Source organism: Eubalaena glacialis, chromosome 2 (assembly GCF_028564815.1).
Source record: "Eubalaena glacialis isolate mEubGla1 chromosome 2, mEubGla1.1.hap2.+ XY, whole genome shotgun sequence".
Lineage (NCBI taxonomy): Eukaryota > Metazoa > Chordata > Mammalia > Artiodactyla > Balaenidae > Eubalaena > Eubalaena glacialis.
In genome coordinates this window covers 120353530-120371112 of record NC_083717.1, presented here as the reverse complement: position 1 = coordinate 120371112, position 17583 = coordinate 120353530, and the positions used below count along the sequence as shown (strand labels likewise).

The window sequence follows — 17583 nt, the reverse complement described above, 5'->3', positions numbered from 1 at the left end:
CTTAATTATCACTAAAAACTTAAGCATATCTACTTCTTGAAGGATATTTTATAGGTAATCTTGGGGTAAATGAATGTGGTTCCTCCAGATACAGTCTCCACTTACCACGCATACCTCTGACCACAAAGCAAGTACGGACGGGACAACACATCTAAGCCCTTAATGCCAGGTTACATCACTGAGACGCCTCCTAAGAGCATGGGCCAGCAAGAACAATCACCACCCAACCTATTCTTTTTTCTGAAGCACTCCATCCATTTCCCTGTTTAATTAGTGTCAGGGAGCAGCATGTAGTACAGAGGTTTACTAACTCAGCGGATGGGAAGATCACTTGGCTTCCCAGTGTTCTTTTACACTTAGGTGGAAGAGTCTGTAGTGGAACCCACTTTTAAAATGAACATCAACATGTCCCACAGTTTCTAGGTCTGGGGCAAGGACCCAGCATCAATTCTTGTTCTAAGGTTGAGCCTCTGAAGAGAGAGAGTTCCTGCCAGTATGAGCAGGGAAGAGAATTCAGCCAAGTGTGTCACTCCAGGGATGCTTTGACTTTGGTTTGTTGCTGCTGCTATTGGGGGTGTTGGGAGGTCCATTCTTTCCATGCTGTAGCAGAGGGTTGTGGGTAAAGGTCTGTCGTAAGGGACCTGGGGGAAGAAGAGAAAACCAATCTCGATGAACAAAGGAAAGGAAGAAACAAATGACAGAACTCAGCCTGCAAAGGGTTATTTACCCCTGGCTGCTAGCTCCAAGTGATTCTGCATGCGTCGTTCACGCTCCTGTAGCTGATGTGCCATTTCGGCATTCTTCCAGCCTGTGTAAAAAGGAGTAAGGCAGTTGGTCCTGTACCCACTTCTAGGCCACTCTCCCCAGGTCCTATTCACGGAGGACAGGCCCTTACCTCTTTTGAAGCTCTTTATGAAGCCTTCCCGGGGAGGTAATTTGTCTGCGTCATGCACAACACGCTGGGGGATTTTAAGTACAGTGCGTACAGCTGGAATACGGAGGCAGGCCACCTGGCCCAGGGAAAACATGTTGGAGGAGAGCCAGTACATGAACACTGCCTGGATGAGAAGGAAGAGAAGGTACTCAGAAGTTGCGTCCCTGGTCAGCTTGCCGGGAGACTTGGAGCCAGCCCCTAAGCCATTACCTACCGAGGGGAAATGGATAGTTATGGGCAAGACTGCCAGGGGCATCAGTCTGATAAAATTTCTCATCCACTGAAGGTCAGAACTTTGCATGCCAGTTTCAGCACCTAGCTGCAAAAAAAAAAAAAAAAAAAAGAGGCAGGGGAAGAATAGTAAATGCATGGCAATTTTAGTTGAATGTGGCTCAGATTTCTTACCCATCAACTCTATTTCTCCAGGGAGTGAAGAATGACCATTCTACACAACCACTTTCCCCTCACTCCCCATTCTGCAGGCCTGGCACTCGGCGAACCTGGGCTTACCTCAAGGACACCCCACATTGTAGCAGTGACCACCAGAGGTAATATGTAAGTGGGGTCAGATAGTGTGAGATCCTGGAACCACCAGAGGCCACCTGTCTGCAGGCTGGGCACGGGAAGGTTAGCCATTTCTCTCAAGGCAATGAAGAAGGAGATGAAGATCGGGGCCTATGACACAGGATAAACAGTGTCAGGACCCTTTAGTAGAAGGGACATTTTAATTACTGCATTACTGAAACCCACGTAGCATAGTATCACCACCACATGCTTTTTTGGGGGTCTAGGGCATGGGAAACACAGAGGAGTAATCTGATTGGTTCTGATGAAGTTAAAGAAGGGAAATGTTTTTTGCTCACCTGAGTCAGAGGTAGAATGAGAGGTCTAAAGAGTTTAATATCATGCTTTTTCTGGTAGAACGTCATCTCCGAGGAGGCCCTGTAAACTGTGAAGGGAGCGGAAGCTAACGGTTGGGCTAACAGCTCGGTCAGAGGAGGTGACCATCTTCATCACCTGGCCCATGAGATTTCTAACTGACCCTGGCCAGTCACTGGAAGCATTAGGCCTAAGAAGCAGGTAAATCTTAGAACCTGCCCAACTGTAGCAACTCCTGATTTAGGCTGCTCCCCCGACCTGAGCTGAACGTCAGGGAAAGCGCAAATGTGGTCCTCACCCACGCTCATTCTGCAACGGACTCACATTCAGTGTGGTTTCCTGTCAACTTGGCCTCTCTGATTCGAGCGGAAAACTTCTGAATCTCTGGCAAGTGGTTGTGGATGTTAGCGGCCTCTCGCTGGCCCTTCACGATGAGAGGAAACACCAGGCAGCGGGCAAGGACTGTACCTGGAAAACACGAACTAAGACTGGAGTGAAATTCAAGCCATTCTGCAGCTAGAAGGCTGAAGGTTTTTAGGTCCTCACTGAAAGGGGCTCTTAGCCCAGACTTTTCCACCCTGTGACTCGTGCCCAAAGGGCCCCAAAACAAAGGGTACGGGTATGACTTAGTTCCTTCGAGGCTCACTCTTCTGCTTTGACGTCAAAAGTCTGGCATTAACTTCTCTAGGCAAATGACCAGGAATCTTGTTTCCTTGAACAAAAAGGTGACAGAAGCCACTTTTGTAGATCAATGGTTTCCAAACTTTTCTATGATCAAGGGACTCCTTTTTCCCCCAACTCTAAGTGTAACCCCAATATATGTAACAAATAAAATCAAGCTGCCCTGGGTGAGGAGGTAGTCTGACTACAGGATTGTTCAAGCTCTGGCCTTTGCTTTGCTCAGAAGCACTTTTACAGAACTCTGGGGCTCCCAGGAATGAAGTTTGAAAGCCACTGTCCTAGAAATGCCTGCAGTAGGAGGTAATCTGGTGGCCTACTGCTTTAGCTCCCTCCTATTTTTCTTACACTTCACATTTCCTGATCATTTCAACAAATATTTATTTAGTTGATGGTATCTGTGGGTAAGCAAGTGGGCCTGGGCTGAGAAGAGACCAGGTGGAGATACAGGTTTAGGCTTTATCAACATTATGATGAATGGTGTGAAGTGGACAGAGAAGGGAGCTAAGGATGGAACCTGGAATCCCAGCACTAAAGGGGCAGGTAGAGTACTGAGCAATGGAGATGGAAGGGTGTGGTCAGAAAGACAGGAAGAAAATCTACAAAGATTGTCGCAAAAGCCAAGGGACAGGGCTTCCCTGGTGGCACAGTGGTTAAGAATCCGCATGCCAGGACTTCCCTGGTGGCACAGTGGTTAAGAATCCACCTGCCAATGCAGGGGACGTGGGTTCGAGCCCTGGTCCGGGAAGATCCCACATGTCACGGAGCAACTAAGCCCGTGCGCCACAACTACTGAGCCTGCGCTCTAGAGCCCGCGTGCCACAACTACTGAGCCTGTGTGCTGCAACTACTGAAGCCTGCGCACCTAGAGCCCGTGCTCCGCAAGAAGCCACCGCAATGAGAAGCCCGCGCACTGCAAGGAAGGGTAGCCCCCCACTCACCGCAACTAAAGCCTGCGCGCAGCAAGGAAGACCCAACATAGCCATAAATAAATACATAAATACATAAATAAATATTAAAAAAAAAAAAAAATGAATCCACATGCCAATGCAGGGGACACGGGTTCGAGCCCTGGTCTGGGAAGATCCCACATGCCGTGGAGGAACTAAGCCCGTGCGCCACAACTACTGAGCCTGCACTCCAGAGCCCATGAGCCGTAACAACTGAGCCTGCATGCCACAACTACTGAAGTCCGCGTGCCTAGAGCCCGTGCTCCGCAACAAGAGAAGCCACCGCAATGAGAAGACCGCGCACCTCAACGAAGAGTAGCCCCTGCTTGCCGCAACTAGAGAAAAGCCCGCACGCAGCAACTAAGACCCAATGCAGCCAAAAATAAATAAATAAATAAATAAATAAAGTTCTAACCCTAAGCCCCCATTTCCTCTACTGTTGTACAAGATATATCCCCCTTACATGCAGCAATGGCCCCCCACCAAGGTAGGCCTAGGTTAACATGCATAAATTCCAGTAAGTTCTGGATCAGTCCCACTGGGGTGTATGACCCCAGCCCAAGCTCAGTGAAGCTCTGTTCTGCAGCAGCCAGGATGGTATCTGTAGTGTCTCCAGAAGCCACCTCAGGTACTGCTGTAGGTGGGGGAGTTGCAGGAATGACCGGAGGGGCCTGAACCTGTGGGGAAAAAGGAGGGGGAAAAAAAAAAAAGCCAGGCGTTATATTCGGGGAGCGGGGGGGACACACACAGAGAAATCGAGGTCCCTCTTATGATAACCAATACTGGGGTACTCTCTTGACTCCCTGTTTCTCGTTCTCCCAGGGTAGCCTACACTGTCATAGAATTCAAAGCTTAAAAAGAATATTTTATGCCAGGAAGTCAATTAAAAAATACGTTATTTTCCTGGATTTTGTAATGCTTGTGGTATCTGTCAGCTTTTAAAAACCATTACTTTGTAAAGATTTCTTATTCTAAATAAATATTCCCACTCATATTTTTTAAAAAAGGATATTTTATTTTCCCCTCTAGGCAGAAAGATAAGTTACTCAAAATAAGACTTCATGACTCTCCTTCATGTTGGGAAGTTATTTGTGCATTTTCCAAACTTCAGTCATTTGAGTATCACTGGCATGATTCTGCATACACTGAAACTATTATAATTTTTCTTTAAACAACTCAGTTTTTAAGATCAAAAATATCTACTTGGTCTCATCCCGAGAAATACTAATGTCCATGAAATCAGGGATATACAAGTTATGATCAAAGATATACAATTATAAATTGCGTCAACTGAAAAAAAAGAAGTACGACCTAAAAGTTGAGAACTGTGTGTTATTTGGGGCATTACTGAGGACTTAAGTGCAGGACACAGCCTCTCAGCTCTGAGGGACTGTTCCGAAGAGGTAAGGGAGGAGCCAGGATGTATAGGAGTTTTTGCAAACAAACAAAAAAACAACCCCAAAAGCCAGGTAGTCAAACACCAAAAAATTACTGCTAATTAAATAAAAACCAGATGTCTCAGGTTAATGAATTTAGTGCTTTTCTATGTATGGAAAGACACCAGAATTTGGGTTTATTGAAATCATTCCTTTGATTTGTACCTTAACTATCTAGGGCCAGTATTCTGTTTCTCCATCCTGAATTCCCTCAGGGTGCACTGCTGGGGGTGGCTACAGTGGCTGATGGCCCCAACATACTTTGTTTAGCGAGGCGGGTGACATTCTTTGTCCTCGGCACCTCCTTCTAGGTCATAAACTGGACCAACAATTGGGAGGCATTTCATGACCAATTTTGTGCCATGGCACTAGGAAGGCTGATTCTAGATCAGGCAAAGATTCTGCTGATAGGCTACTCAATTTGCTAATTTTTGGATCAGGGCCTGTTGATAACCTAAAATTCTCTGGATCGCCTGTTTTATGTGGATGAAGAATGTTGCCTGCCGTATCAGTAAATAAAGGATGCTGCAAGCCATCAAGCCATCAGCCACCCTCAACTATATACCCTGAGGGGATTCAGGATGGAGAAAAACAATATGGGTGCTATACAGTTAACGTGCATATCAAAGGGATGATCTCAACAAGCCTAGACTCTTAAATCATTCCACACATAGAAAAGTGCTAAACTCATTAACTTGAGATGTCTGGCTTTTAACACTAATCTTTTGATGTTCTGACTACCTGGTTTTTTTTGCAAAATTCCTACATATCCTGGCTCCTCCCTTACCTCTTCGGAGTAGTCCCTCGGAGCTATCTCAGAGGATGTCTTCTGGCTTAAGTCCTCAGCAAGACCACTGAATAAAACATAATTCTCAACTTTTAGGTTGTGCATTTTTTTTCAGTCAACAATTTTGGTGACCACGAAGGGACCCAGAGCAGAACTCTCTCCTTTGCCCGAACTCTAAGAGGATCCAGGGCCTGGTACCAGCAGAGGCCTCTTGGGCCTGTCTGCCTCCTTGGAGAGTCCAGACGAATTTGGGTGATTCTTGGATCTCCTGATTATTGGTTGATGATCCTGAGTTTTATTTGGCAGTGTCTAACTGCCCAGTTGAAAGCTACCAGGGAAACCAGGTAGAAAGACTGGGAGTTGCTCAGTTGAGACAATAAGGAGTCTGGACTGGGTGATTAGGTGAGAGGCTGGCCTAACATCTTTGCCTCCAGTTAAACACTCGCGCCAAGTCTATGTATGTACAAAACTTATACTTACAAGTACTCACTTAATTGGGAATTAAAGGAAATCTTGCCCTGAAAATAGCCCATATGGGGCTTTTTTTTTTTTGCTGCATCTCACGGCATGCGGAACTTCCCCGACCAGGGATCAAACCCACAACCCCTGCAGTAGAAGCGAGGAAGGACCACCAGGGAAGCCCTGGGGCTCTTTTACTGCATACGCAGTTAAGTTAGAGAAACAGCTTGATAAACCATCTTTTCAGAATTCTGACCTAAAAGAAATAAAAGCCCTTCTGGGGGAACTTGCAAGTCTCTCCCAGTGTCTGAGATGTAAATGTTCTACTTGATCTTCTTAAGTGTGAGAGTGCGAGTGAGTACGTGTGTTGTGTTTTGTGAGAACTTGGTCTCTGCCATCCAGAAGGTACATATATTTTGCAGCCAACTGAACAGACTGAGATTCTGAGCAGTCTTTTTCCTGACTGTGCGAACTCTCAGGGGCTTTTTGCCATTTTAACTATTGCTGCGTCAGCCTGTACAACAAAGGCCTTTACTTTCTTAGGCTATTTTTGGGAGGAAACCTTCTGTATCTCGGTTAGGTGGTATCCTTTGCACTCTCTTGTGGGGATGCTTCTTTCGTCCCATTGGTCTGAATCACAATTAAGATATATCTCATTAATGGCCAGATGACAGGTCTTTTAAATTGGAAAAACTCTAAATTGGTAAATCTTTAGAGAGTCTCATTATAAACAGCTGTTTTATCGGGACCCATGGAAAAACCAAACTAGAAGGTGGAAAAATATATATAATGGCTAACCTAAGAACTCCTTTAGTTTAAACCAAACAAAAAACTGGTTTGGGAAGCCTTATTCCTGGTCTCTGCTTCCCCTCAATGGGTGTTATAGATGCTAAAAAAAATAAAAATCAATAATGTTAATTAGGTTCATTAACAGGGAAATAAGAAAAAACTGAAGGGAAGGTCTAGAGACTTTTTCCCAACAAGGTGGAAATTTTAAAGGGACTTGTCCCAAAAGATAAAAAGTCTCTAGATGGTTTTTAAGAAATGGAATAAATAAAATGGACGTTAATGGGACTAAAACAAAAGGTTTTGGTACAATATTAGCTAAAGTTGGATGGGCTTTAGCCCCCTTTAGGGATTCCCATTGATCTTCAACATTAAGGGGCCCCAAACAAGTCTGTTCTATTTATCCCAATTAAAAAAAAAAAAATGTATGTTTAAAAGGCTGGAAGAAAATTTCATTGAGATATCTGACCAACAATTACTTGGGGCAACATATAGGCCAATTAATCAAATTAAAAGATTGACAGGGATTTCCCTGGTGGTCCAGTGGCTAAGACTCCGCGCTCCCAATGCAGGGGGCCCGGGTTCGACCCCTGGTCAGGGAACTAGATCCCACATGCTGCAACGAAGATCTCGCGTGTGGCAACATAAATAAATATTAAAAAAAAAAAGATTTACAGAGGGTCTGAGTCCCTTGGCTCAGCCCCTCACTGGGAACCCCAGTGCCTTTTATTTTTTAAAATATTTATTTATTTGGCTGCATCAGGTCTTGGTTGCAACACGCAGGATCTGCGTTACGGTGCGTGGGCTTCTCTCTAGCTGTGGCGCGTTGGCTCAGTAGCTGTGGCTCGCGGGCTCTCTAGTTGTGGCACACTGGCTTAGTTGCCCCATGGCATGTAGGATCTTAGTTCCCTGACCAAGGATCGAACCCGCGTCCCCTGCACTGGAAGGTGGATTCTCAACCACTGGACCATGAGGGAAGTCCCCCAGTGCCTTTTATACAAAAATACTATTTTATATGGTCAGCATAAAAAGAAAGGTTTCTGCACTCCTTATAAGACCAAGGCTTGTTGATGGGGTCCTAATAGAAACTAAAGTTAAAGTTATAAAAATTGAAAGAATGGAGACAAAAGTTTATAAACATTGGTATTAAATGAGCTTTATATAAGATGGTTACATGTCTTTTACCTAATTATATTATGGGAAAGACATGTTTTACTGGGGAATGCTTCCTTGCCTGATATAACACAGGGCGTATAAATCTGCCCCTCAGGAAATATAATTAAACACACTAAAGGAAACCAACAGGGTTACCTGGGCCTGCACAATATAAAATAAAAACTGGGAGCAATATTCAAGGGCTAATAAAAATAATAATAGAGATTTTGCTCTGGATTTAACTTGTGAACTCAGAAAGAGGACTTTTGTTGAATGTGTTATGCAAGCTTTTAAAGGCATGGTTAAGTTAAACCCTAAAATTCTAGAACACAGAACTCATGAATTTCAGTTTAGTTGGAAATCTTCTCAGTGATATAAAAAAGCAAATAAAAGAAAATACAGTTGGGCAAATCAAGCTTTTAATATCATTTAAGCAGCAAACCAGTTCTTTGGAGAATTAAAAGCAACTGTCTTTGTCTTGCAAATCTCTACAAATCAAAAATATAAACACAGCTCACAATGACTTGAGGCTGAGCCTAATTAGCTCAATCAGGTAAAATCTGAAACCAAGGAAAAAAGAGAAAAAGGCGTTTTAAAACTCAAACTGCTAGAAAGGCTCCCTCACTCAAAATCTAGTTCATACCCTTTAAAGGATCTGTATTTGTTTTTGAAATCTTTTGTCACTTTGGTTAAGTGAATAAGTATTGTTTCACAGTGACCTATGATCCTATGTGACCATGTGTTTTGAAAACTTTTTGATATTTTTGACAAGCTTACAAGTAACAAATTCTAACTAAAGTTATTTTAACCTCCAGCTAACTCTGGGATGCTTCAAAGAAACCCTGAGGCATCTCAGAGACAAATTTAAATGTCGGCTTATGTGGTATGTTTAAATTACTTGAGAAATACTGTCAACTGATTGGAGACAAACCTTAGGTATGGGTAAATGTCATTAATATAGCTATTCCAAAATTTATATGGAATTCCTAAAATTCCTGGCATAATGTTATCAGTCATAATTCTAGCTATTATCTTAAAATGCTGTACATCACAGAAATATCCAAGTTTCTTGTCAATTACACTGTAATCAGATTTTTTTCTTTTTAACATCTTTATTGGAGTATAATTGCTTTACAATGGTGTGTTAGTTTCTGCTTTATAACAAAGTGAATCAGCTATACATATACATACATCCCCATATCTCCTCCCTCTTGCGTCTCCCTCCCACCTTCTCTATCCCATCCCTCTAGGTGGTCACAAAGCACGGAGCTGACCTCCCTGTGCTAGGCGGCTGCTTCCCACTAGCCATCTATTGTAACCAGATCTTTAACCACGCCATTTTAAGTCTTTTGTGGTTTATAGACAACCACTGTTTTACCCTGGTGCTTTTATAAAATGAAGATCTTCAAGAATATTCATAAAAAGAACTTTCTGGGACTTCCCCGGCGGTCCAGTGGTTAAGACTCCGTGCTTCCACTGCAGGGGGCGCAGGTTCGATCTCTGGTCAGGGAACTAAGATCCCATATGATACGTGGCGTGGCCAAAAAAAAATAAATAAAAAGAACTTTTTGACAAATGTAAGTTTCTGATAACTTTTAGATCATACCACTAACTGGGGTAAGAAATTACAAAACTCTAATGAAAAACTTGATGACTTCATCCAGATCAACAGCAATTAATTACATGGGACTGAATGAACTGATAAATATGATTTATAATTTTCTGAAATATACTGGCTTTTAATCTTTGTTTTCCAGGAAACCTTTCTTCTTAGGCTATAATCTAAAGCAAGTTGATAAAGTATACGTTTGTAAACAAAGATGAAACATTTATCTTTCTACCTGATCCATCCAGAATTTGGCTTCTCCAGCTGGCTCTCCTGTGGACTTGATGGTTTGTTTTTTTTTGAAATAAATTTATTTATTTTTGGCTGCATTGGGTCTTCGTTGCTGTGCATGGGCTTTCTCTAGTTGCGGCGAGCGGGGGCTACTCTTTGTTGTGGTTCGTGGGCTTCTCATTGAGGAGGCTCTAGGTGCGTGGGCTTCAGTAGTTGTGGCACGTGGGCTCAGCAGTTGTGGCTCGCAGGCTCTAGTGCGCAGGCTCAGTAGTTGTGGCGCACGGGCTTAGTTGCTCCGCGGCATGTGGGATCTTCCCGGACCAGGGCTCGCACCCATGTCCCCTGCATTGACAGGCGGATTCTTAACCACTGCACCACCAGGGAAGTCCTGACTTGATGGTTTATTGTGTGACCAGATTACAACTATTTATACTAATCATTAATTTGTTTTCTTTGTTTCCAAATTGTTTATGCCTTGTGTTTCTCTCTGCTGTACTATGATCTGATTAACGTTACTAGCTATAGTACGTATCCTGTCTATTTTATTTTTGGCCGCGTCATGTGGCATGCAGGATCTTAGTTCCCCAACCAAGGATCAAACCCGTGTCCCCTGCACTGGAAGCACGGAGTCTTAACCACTGGACTACCAGGGAAGTCCTCCTGTCTATTTTATAAGATTGTCTCTTGTATTACACAATGTGTAACCATGGCTAAAAGTCTTGAGACAGTTGACCATATATGTAATTCTACATAGAATAATTGTAATAGTGCAACTCTAGATATGGGAAGAAGCAACAAGGGAAAACATTTCCTGGATCCTAATAGATGAGTAAGACAGGTGATCCGCAGAATTTTAGATTATGAACAGGGCCTAATCCAAAAATCAACACATTGGCCTATAAACAAAATCTTTCCCTCATCTAGGAATGTGTCTTCCTAGCAATGTGGGACAAAACTGGTCATGGAATGCCTTCCAAAAACATTGATCTAATTTATGACCAAGAGGAGGCACTGAGGACAAAGAATGTTGCCTGTCATATCAGTAAACAAAGGATGTTGGGGCCATCAGCCACTGCAGCCACCTGCAAGGGTGCACCCTGAGGGGATTCAGGATGGAGAAAAACAGAATACTGGCCCTAGATAGTTAAGGTGCATATCAAAGGAAGGATTTCAATAAGCACTACCGAACCCCCCCCCCAAAAAGCCCAGACTCTTGCATCTTTTGTTACATAGAAAAGTACTAAATTCATTAACTTGAGACATCTGGGTTTTCTTTAATTAAGAGTAATCTTTTGATGTTCCTACTACTTGTTCTGTTTTGTTTTTTTTTGCAAAACTCCTATATATCCTGGCTCTTCCCTTACCTCTCTGGAACAGTCCCTCAGAGCTGAGAGGCTGTATCCTAGTTAAGTCCTCAGTAATGCCCCAAATAAAACACAATTCTCAACTCGTAAGTTGTGTAGTTTCCTTCAGTTGACAACTCGTACCTCATTTACCTTTTTTTTTTTGCTGCACCCGGTGGCTTGTGGATTTTATAACTTATGAAAATATCACCAAGTTAATTTTTTTTCTTGCTGACAACTCTGCAACAGAAATAACATGAACTTACTGACCTTCAGTAAACCTAGGTACAATAAAAGACATGTCTATATTGATTAAACCAGCAAGCTTAAACTAGCTTTAAACCAGATATTAATTTAATATTGAATATTTCCTAGATCACATGAACCTGAAATTCATTCCGGCCAGTTTCCTTTATATTTAGAAAGATTTAATTCGTAAGCGCTTAATTTTAAGTCAATTAAATAGAGATCTTTTATAAATTTAGAGAGTATATCCAGAGGTAGTGACATCTCATATGTATAATGTCTACACACACGTAAACAGACAAAACTAGAGATCTCACAGTTTCACTTAAAAAACTTAGCTATGAATCAGGTATTACAATATAAACTTACTAGTTTATAAATAACAGTTGGAATAAATTAAATTCATTTGCTCAGACGACTAAGGCTTTGCTATTTGTGGAAAAGACTTTTAAGATTTGTATTTCTCCTTGATAAACCCTAAGGAGGGTACGAACTAGATTTTGGGTGAGGGAGCCTTTCCACTGGTTTGAATTTTAAAAGGCCTTTTCTCTTTGGTTTCAGGTTTTACCTGATTGAGCTAATTAGGCTCAGGCTCAGGTCTTTGTGGGCTGAATTTACATTTCTGATTTGTAGAGATTTTCAAGACAAAGACAGTTGCTTTTAATTCCCCAAAGAACTGGTTAGTTGCCTAAATGATACTAAAAGATTGATTTGCCCAACTATATTTTCTTTGTTTTTTTAATATCACTGAGAAGATTTCCAACTAAACTGAAAACCAAGAGTTCTTAGGGTTCAATTTATCATGTCTTCAAAAGTTTGCGGCTTCCCTGGTGGCGCAGTGGTTGAGAATCTGCCAGCCAATGCAGGGGACACGGGTTCGAGCCCTGGTCTGGGAAGATCCCACATGCCGCGGAGCAACTAGGCCCGTGAGCCACAATTACTGAGCCTGCGCGTCTGGAGCCTGTGCTCCGCAACAAGAGAGGTCGCGATAGTGAGAGGCCCGTGCACCGCAATGAAGAGTGGCCCCCGCTTGCCGCAACTAGAGAAAGCCCTTGCACAGAAACGAAGACCCAACACAGCCAAAAATAAATAAATAAATAATTTAAAAAAAAAGAAAAAAAAGAAATGCAAAACATTAAAAAAAAAAAAAGTTTGGACAAGGCATTCAACAAAGGCCCTCTTTCTGAGTGCACCAGTTAGACTCAGAGCAAATCTCTATTACTATTTTCATTAACCCCAGAATATTAGCTCTCAGTTTTTACTTTGTATTGTTTGGGCTCTGGTAACCCTACTGTTTTCCTTTAGTATGCTTAATTAATATTGTCTGAGGGGCAGATTTATATGCCCTGTCTTATAATACCAGGCAGGGGAAGCATTCCCCAGTGAGACATAATATCTATCCTACAGTATAATTAGGCAAAAGAGATGTAACCATCTTACATAAAGTCCATTTAAATATACCAATTTTGATAAATTTTTATCTCAAGTCTATCAACTTCTATACCTTTAACTTTAGTTTCCATTAGGATCCCATGAACAAGCCTTGGTCTTAAAAGGAGTCCAGAAACTTCCTTTTTATCCCTATCATTTAATCTATTTTTGTATAAAAGGCTCTGGGGTCCCTAGTAAGAGGTTGAGCCAAGGGACTCAGGCTCTTTTGTCAATCTTTTAACTTGACCAATTGGCGTGTGGCCCCAAGCAATCGCTGGTCAGGTATCTCAGTGTAAGTTTCTTATAGCCTTTAGAAGGGGTGAAAAAGTATATATACACACACCCCCACACATGCACATTACACTGGGGTAAATAGAGTGGACTTGTTTGGGGCCCTTTAATGTTGGGGACCAATAATGTTGGTCCATCCAACCTCAGGTAGTGTTGTATCAAAACCTTTTGTTTTAACCCTATTAACATCCGTTTTATTTACCTCATTTCTTAATAGCCATCTAAAGATTTCTTTATCCATTTGGGATGAGTTCCTTTAAAATTTCCACCTTGTTGGGAAGAAGACTCTAGACTTTCCCTTCATTTTTTTTTTAACCTCCCTGTTAATCAGCCTCATTAACATTATCTTCAATGTTTTTATTAGCATTTGTAAGACCCTCTGAGGGGAAGCAGAGACCACAAATAAGGTTTCCCAAACCCTTTTTTTTTAAACTAAAGGAAGTTCTTAGGTTAACTATTTTGTGTGTGTGTATCCACCTTCTAATTTGTTTTTTTATAGGTACCAATAAAACAGCTGTTTATGACAGCTCTCTAAAAATTTACCAATTTAGAAGTTTTTCCAATTTACAGGATCCAATGGCTATTGATAGGTGGTATTTTAATTACAACTCAAACCAATAAGATGCAAGAAGCATCCCCACAAGAGAGTGCAAAGGATGTAGCCTTCAAAACATCTAGAAAGTTTACTCCTAAAAAACAGTCTAAGAAATTAAAGGTCTTTGTTATAGGCTGACGCAACGAAGATTAAGATGACTGAAGTCCCTGAGAGTTGGCGCACTCAAGACAAAAGACTGCTCAGAATCTCAGTCTATTCAACTGGCTGCCAAACGTACACCATATATGTACCTTCCGGATGGCAGAGACCAACTTCGCGTGCGCGCGCGCGCGCACACACACACACACACACGCGCGCGCGCAAGAAGATCAGGTAGAACGTTTACATTTCAAAGACAGAGAAAAACGCAAGTTCCCTAGAAGGGAACTTACAACTTCTTTGTAAGAAAGAAGTTTTCTTTGTAAGTTTCTTACAACTTCTTTGTAAGAAACAAAGAAAAGATGTTTTATCAAGCTGGCTTTCTCTAACTTAACTGCATATGAAATAAAAAGAGCCCCTATTGGCCATTTTCAGGGCAAGGTTTCCTTTAATTCCCAATTAAGTACATACTTGTAAATTTAAGTACAAAAACCTGGCAGGGTGTTAATTGGAGGCTGGCTTTCTGAAAAAACGTTAGGCCAGCTTCTCAGCTAATCACCCAGTCCAGACAACTCAGAGTGTCTCAACTGAGTAACTCCCAGTATCTTTCAATTGCGCAGCCAGGTGCCTGTTAAACACTGCCAAATAAAACTCAGGATCATCAAGCAATAAGTGGGAGATCCAAGAACCAGGAGAGACTCACCAAAATTTGTCTGGACTCTCTGAGGAGGCAGATGAGTACAAGAGGCCTCTGCCGGTACCAAGGCTCCAGTTCCTCAGATTTCAGGTGAAGGGGAAAACTCTGCTCTGGGTCCCTTCGTTGGTAGCCCAGGCTATGACTGAAAAAAAATGCAAGACCTAAACGTTGAGAACTGGGTGTTATTTGGGGCATTACTGAGGACGTAAGCCCAGGATACAACCTCTCAGCTCTGAGGGACGTTCCAAAGAGGTAAGGGAGGAGCCAGGATGTACAGGAGTTTTTGCAAACAAAACAAAACAAACCAAAAAAAACCAGGTAGTCAAACACCAAAAAATTACTGCTAATTAAATAAAAACCAGATGTCTCAAGTTAATGAATTTAGTGCTTTTCTAAGTATGGAAAGACGCAAGACTTTGGACTTATTGAAATCATTCCTTTGATATGTACCTTAACTATCTAGGGCCAGTTTTGTTTCTCCATCCTGAATTCCCTCAGGGTGCACGGTTGGGGGTGGCTGCAGTGGCTGAAGGCCGCAACATCCTTTGTTTACTCATATAGCAGGTGACATTCTTTGTCCACACTTGATATGCAAGTTATAATTTTTCTAATACACACACAGAATCACATCTCATATCACCATCAGTGGCTTGCCACCATTCTGGCAAACAACGCCTAGTATATAACGTAAGTCTTTCGTCCTGTGCTCTCAATAATTTCCCCACTGATTTGAAAATCTCTCCCAAGCAGAGATGCTATCTTTTGGCGAGTTGGGTGGAGTGTGGACAAGAACTCTGCTCCACATTCCCCTCCCCCAAGTCAAAGCAAAATAAAAACAAATCAGAAAGAAGCACCACTCCTAACACTGCAGGGACGAAACGTCTCTTACCTGGGCTTCTGCAAAAGAGATGGCAGAGGTACTGAGGCCCCGGGGGCCTGGGGCCGCGAGGAGGACACAGTGCGGGTGCCCGCAGCAGCGGCCGGCTGGGAACCGGAGCCTCGCTGTCAGCGCTTTCCGGGGCCATTGGCAGGGCCCTGCGACGCTGTGGAACTGAGTGGGTAAAAGGAGGATGGAATCCTTTTACCGGGTGAACTCGCTCATTATGCTCACGGCCCGCCCCCCGCCAGACAGGCAGCCAGCTACCACAGGTGAGCACATTCTACTCCCCGCGCTCAGACTGCGAGCCTGAAGGCTTGCAAGCTGTGAGTCCTGCATCTCAGCTACCGCAGACCCACGCCGGGGCCCAGAGGTTGAGGCTGAGGTTTCCTTAGAAGGAGTGACGCTTGTTCCCAGGAACAGACCACGATACTAGGCTGCTGAACCCGCGGAGTCGGGAACGGAACCCTCCCGCGTCCTCATGTGACCCGAGGTCACGAGACGCAGGTCCCGGTGAGCAGATCAGCGTCTGTTCATGCCCACAGCACGAGTCATTCCTGGCTCGGGTCACAGGGATAGGGGGGCATCCTGGCGCTCGGCTCCAGGGCATCCTTACCTGACGCTGGGGCCGTAGCAGGCGGAGAAGCTCCCGGCGTCCGCACATCAACCCCAGCGCCATCTTGCCAGGAAGTGGACTTACGTTCGCGTCTGCGCACTCAGAACCGCAGCCTCGCGGGAGGAGGCCCTTTTGGAAATGGGCATGAAGCCAGAGCTGTCGCCACGCTCAGGAGGTAAAGGAGATTGGAGCTTGACGGCCATATTTGAAGTGGGTAAGAAGCTGCAAAGGGCCACATTAACAAGATCGCGCAGAGAGTGTTTTCGGGAGATTGAAGTTCAGAGCCATATCACCACCGGCTTTCGTTAGTGGCTGCATAAACCTGGGAAGTTTTCTTTGTCCTTAAAATCCGCGATTCTCCTGCGATTTGTTAAACTAAAAGGTACCCTCTAGACGATCTTGGCTGTCCTTGGTGTGGGGTTGTCCTGGCCAGTGATGTTCGATTCTCGTTGCTAGATGATACTGTAATCGCAGATCCAGTGAAATTTGAGAGTGGTCTGGAGTTTGACAGAAATTGAGGGAAGGCAGCTTCTAGGAAATATTTTCCTTCCAGATAAAAAGACAAAGCTTCACGAGGAGGCTCTGTCTTTCCCCTTCCCTTTCCTTAGGGGTTGGTTGAGGAGCATCTTGTGACGTTGAGGGGACAAATCTTTAAAGATAAAAGGTGGATCGTTAGGGAGTTTGAGATTGACATGTACGCACTGCTATATTTAAAATGGATAACCAACAAAGACCTACTTGTATAGCACAGGGAATTCTGCTCAGTATTATGTAACAGGCTAAATAGGAAAAGAATTTGAAAAAGAATAGATACGTGTATAATATATATGTATAACTGAGTCACTTTGCTGTACATCTGAAACTAACAATATTGTTAATCAACTGTACTCCAATATAAAATAAAAAGTTAAAAAAAAAAAGCTAACATGCTGAAGATGGTTGTATGGAAAGATAGAAAACCCCTGAATACTTGATGATGTCATTGAGCTGCTGCAGCAGGCTTGGAAACACCTATCTCCAGATTTTGTTGTGTAAGATAACTGAAGGTCTTTTTTGTCTAGACTCATAGGTCTCTGTCGCTTGGGTTCTTGAAACGGATAGCATTTCTAAAGATACATGAGGTGAAGTTCCCCTCCTCCAAAGAAAAAAAAGTAAGAAAGGTGGGAGTTGAGTATATTTGAACCCCTACGAAGACTCTCAAACTACAGAATGCTTTTGAAATAGCAAAGTATAGTTTGGGAAAGATATAATAGCCTGAAATGATTTCAATCACTGCTAGTTTGGGCTGGTTATAAATGTACCTGACAGGAATGGTAAAAACTGAAGGCAAAGAAATATAGTACAGATTTAGTAGTAATTAGGGGTATGACTTATTAATCACATATGTTGGACACCATTGTAAACAAGCTTTTTAAAGATTACTTTGAAAAATCAATACAGTTAGAAGTAATGACAAATATACAGCTACAGAACACTTGGCAAAAAAA

The 17583-nt window shown here is 42.9% G+C and overlaps 1 protein-coding gene across 1 annotated transcript; it reads right to left on the bottom strand.

Moving 5' to 3' along the window:
* Positions 1 to 253: 253 nt before the first annotated feature.
* On the bottom strand, positions 254 to 16184 carry OXA1L (OXA1L mitochondrial inner membrane protein). The gene is made up of 10 exons (XM_061180619.1): positions 16097 to 16184; positions 15493 to 15654; positions 3905 to 4118; positions 2138 to 2281; positions 1798 to 1883; positions 1445 to 1609; positions 1149 to 1253; positions 896 to 1058; positions 728 to 808; positions 254 to 641 (listed from the first exon to the last, which is right to left on the bottom strand). The coding sequence occupies exons 1-10, from the start codon at positions 16157 to 16159 to the stop codon at positions 514 to 516; spliced, it is 1311 nt and encodes a 436-aa protein (XP_061036602.1). The 5' UTR covers positions 16160 to 16184; the 3' UTR covers positions 254 to 513.
* Positions 16185 to 17583: the final 1399 nt, after the last annotated feature.

Bases quoted from the DNA above. Each gene is read 5' to 3' on its own strand.
- OXA1L (XM_061180619.1), bottom strand. From the start codon at position 16,159: ATGGCGCTGGGGTTGATGTGCGGACGCCGGGAGCTTCTCCGCCTGCTA. The intron at 2,282-3,904 runs GTAAGGGGGATA...CGTGTTTTCCAG, and splicing joins GTGGGGGGCCATTGCTGCAT to GTACAGTCCTTGCCCGCTGC. The intron at 642-727 runs GTAAATAACCCT...TTCTTCCCCCAG, and splicing joins CTTGGAGCTAGCAGCCAGGG to GTCCCTTACGACAGACCTTT.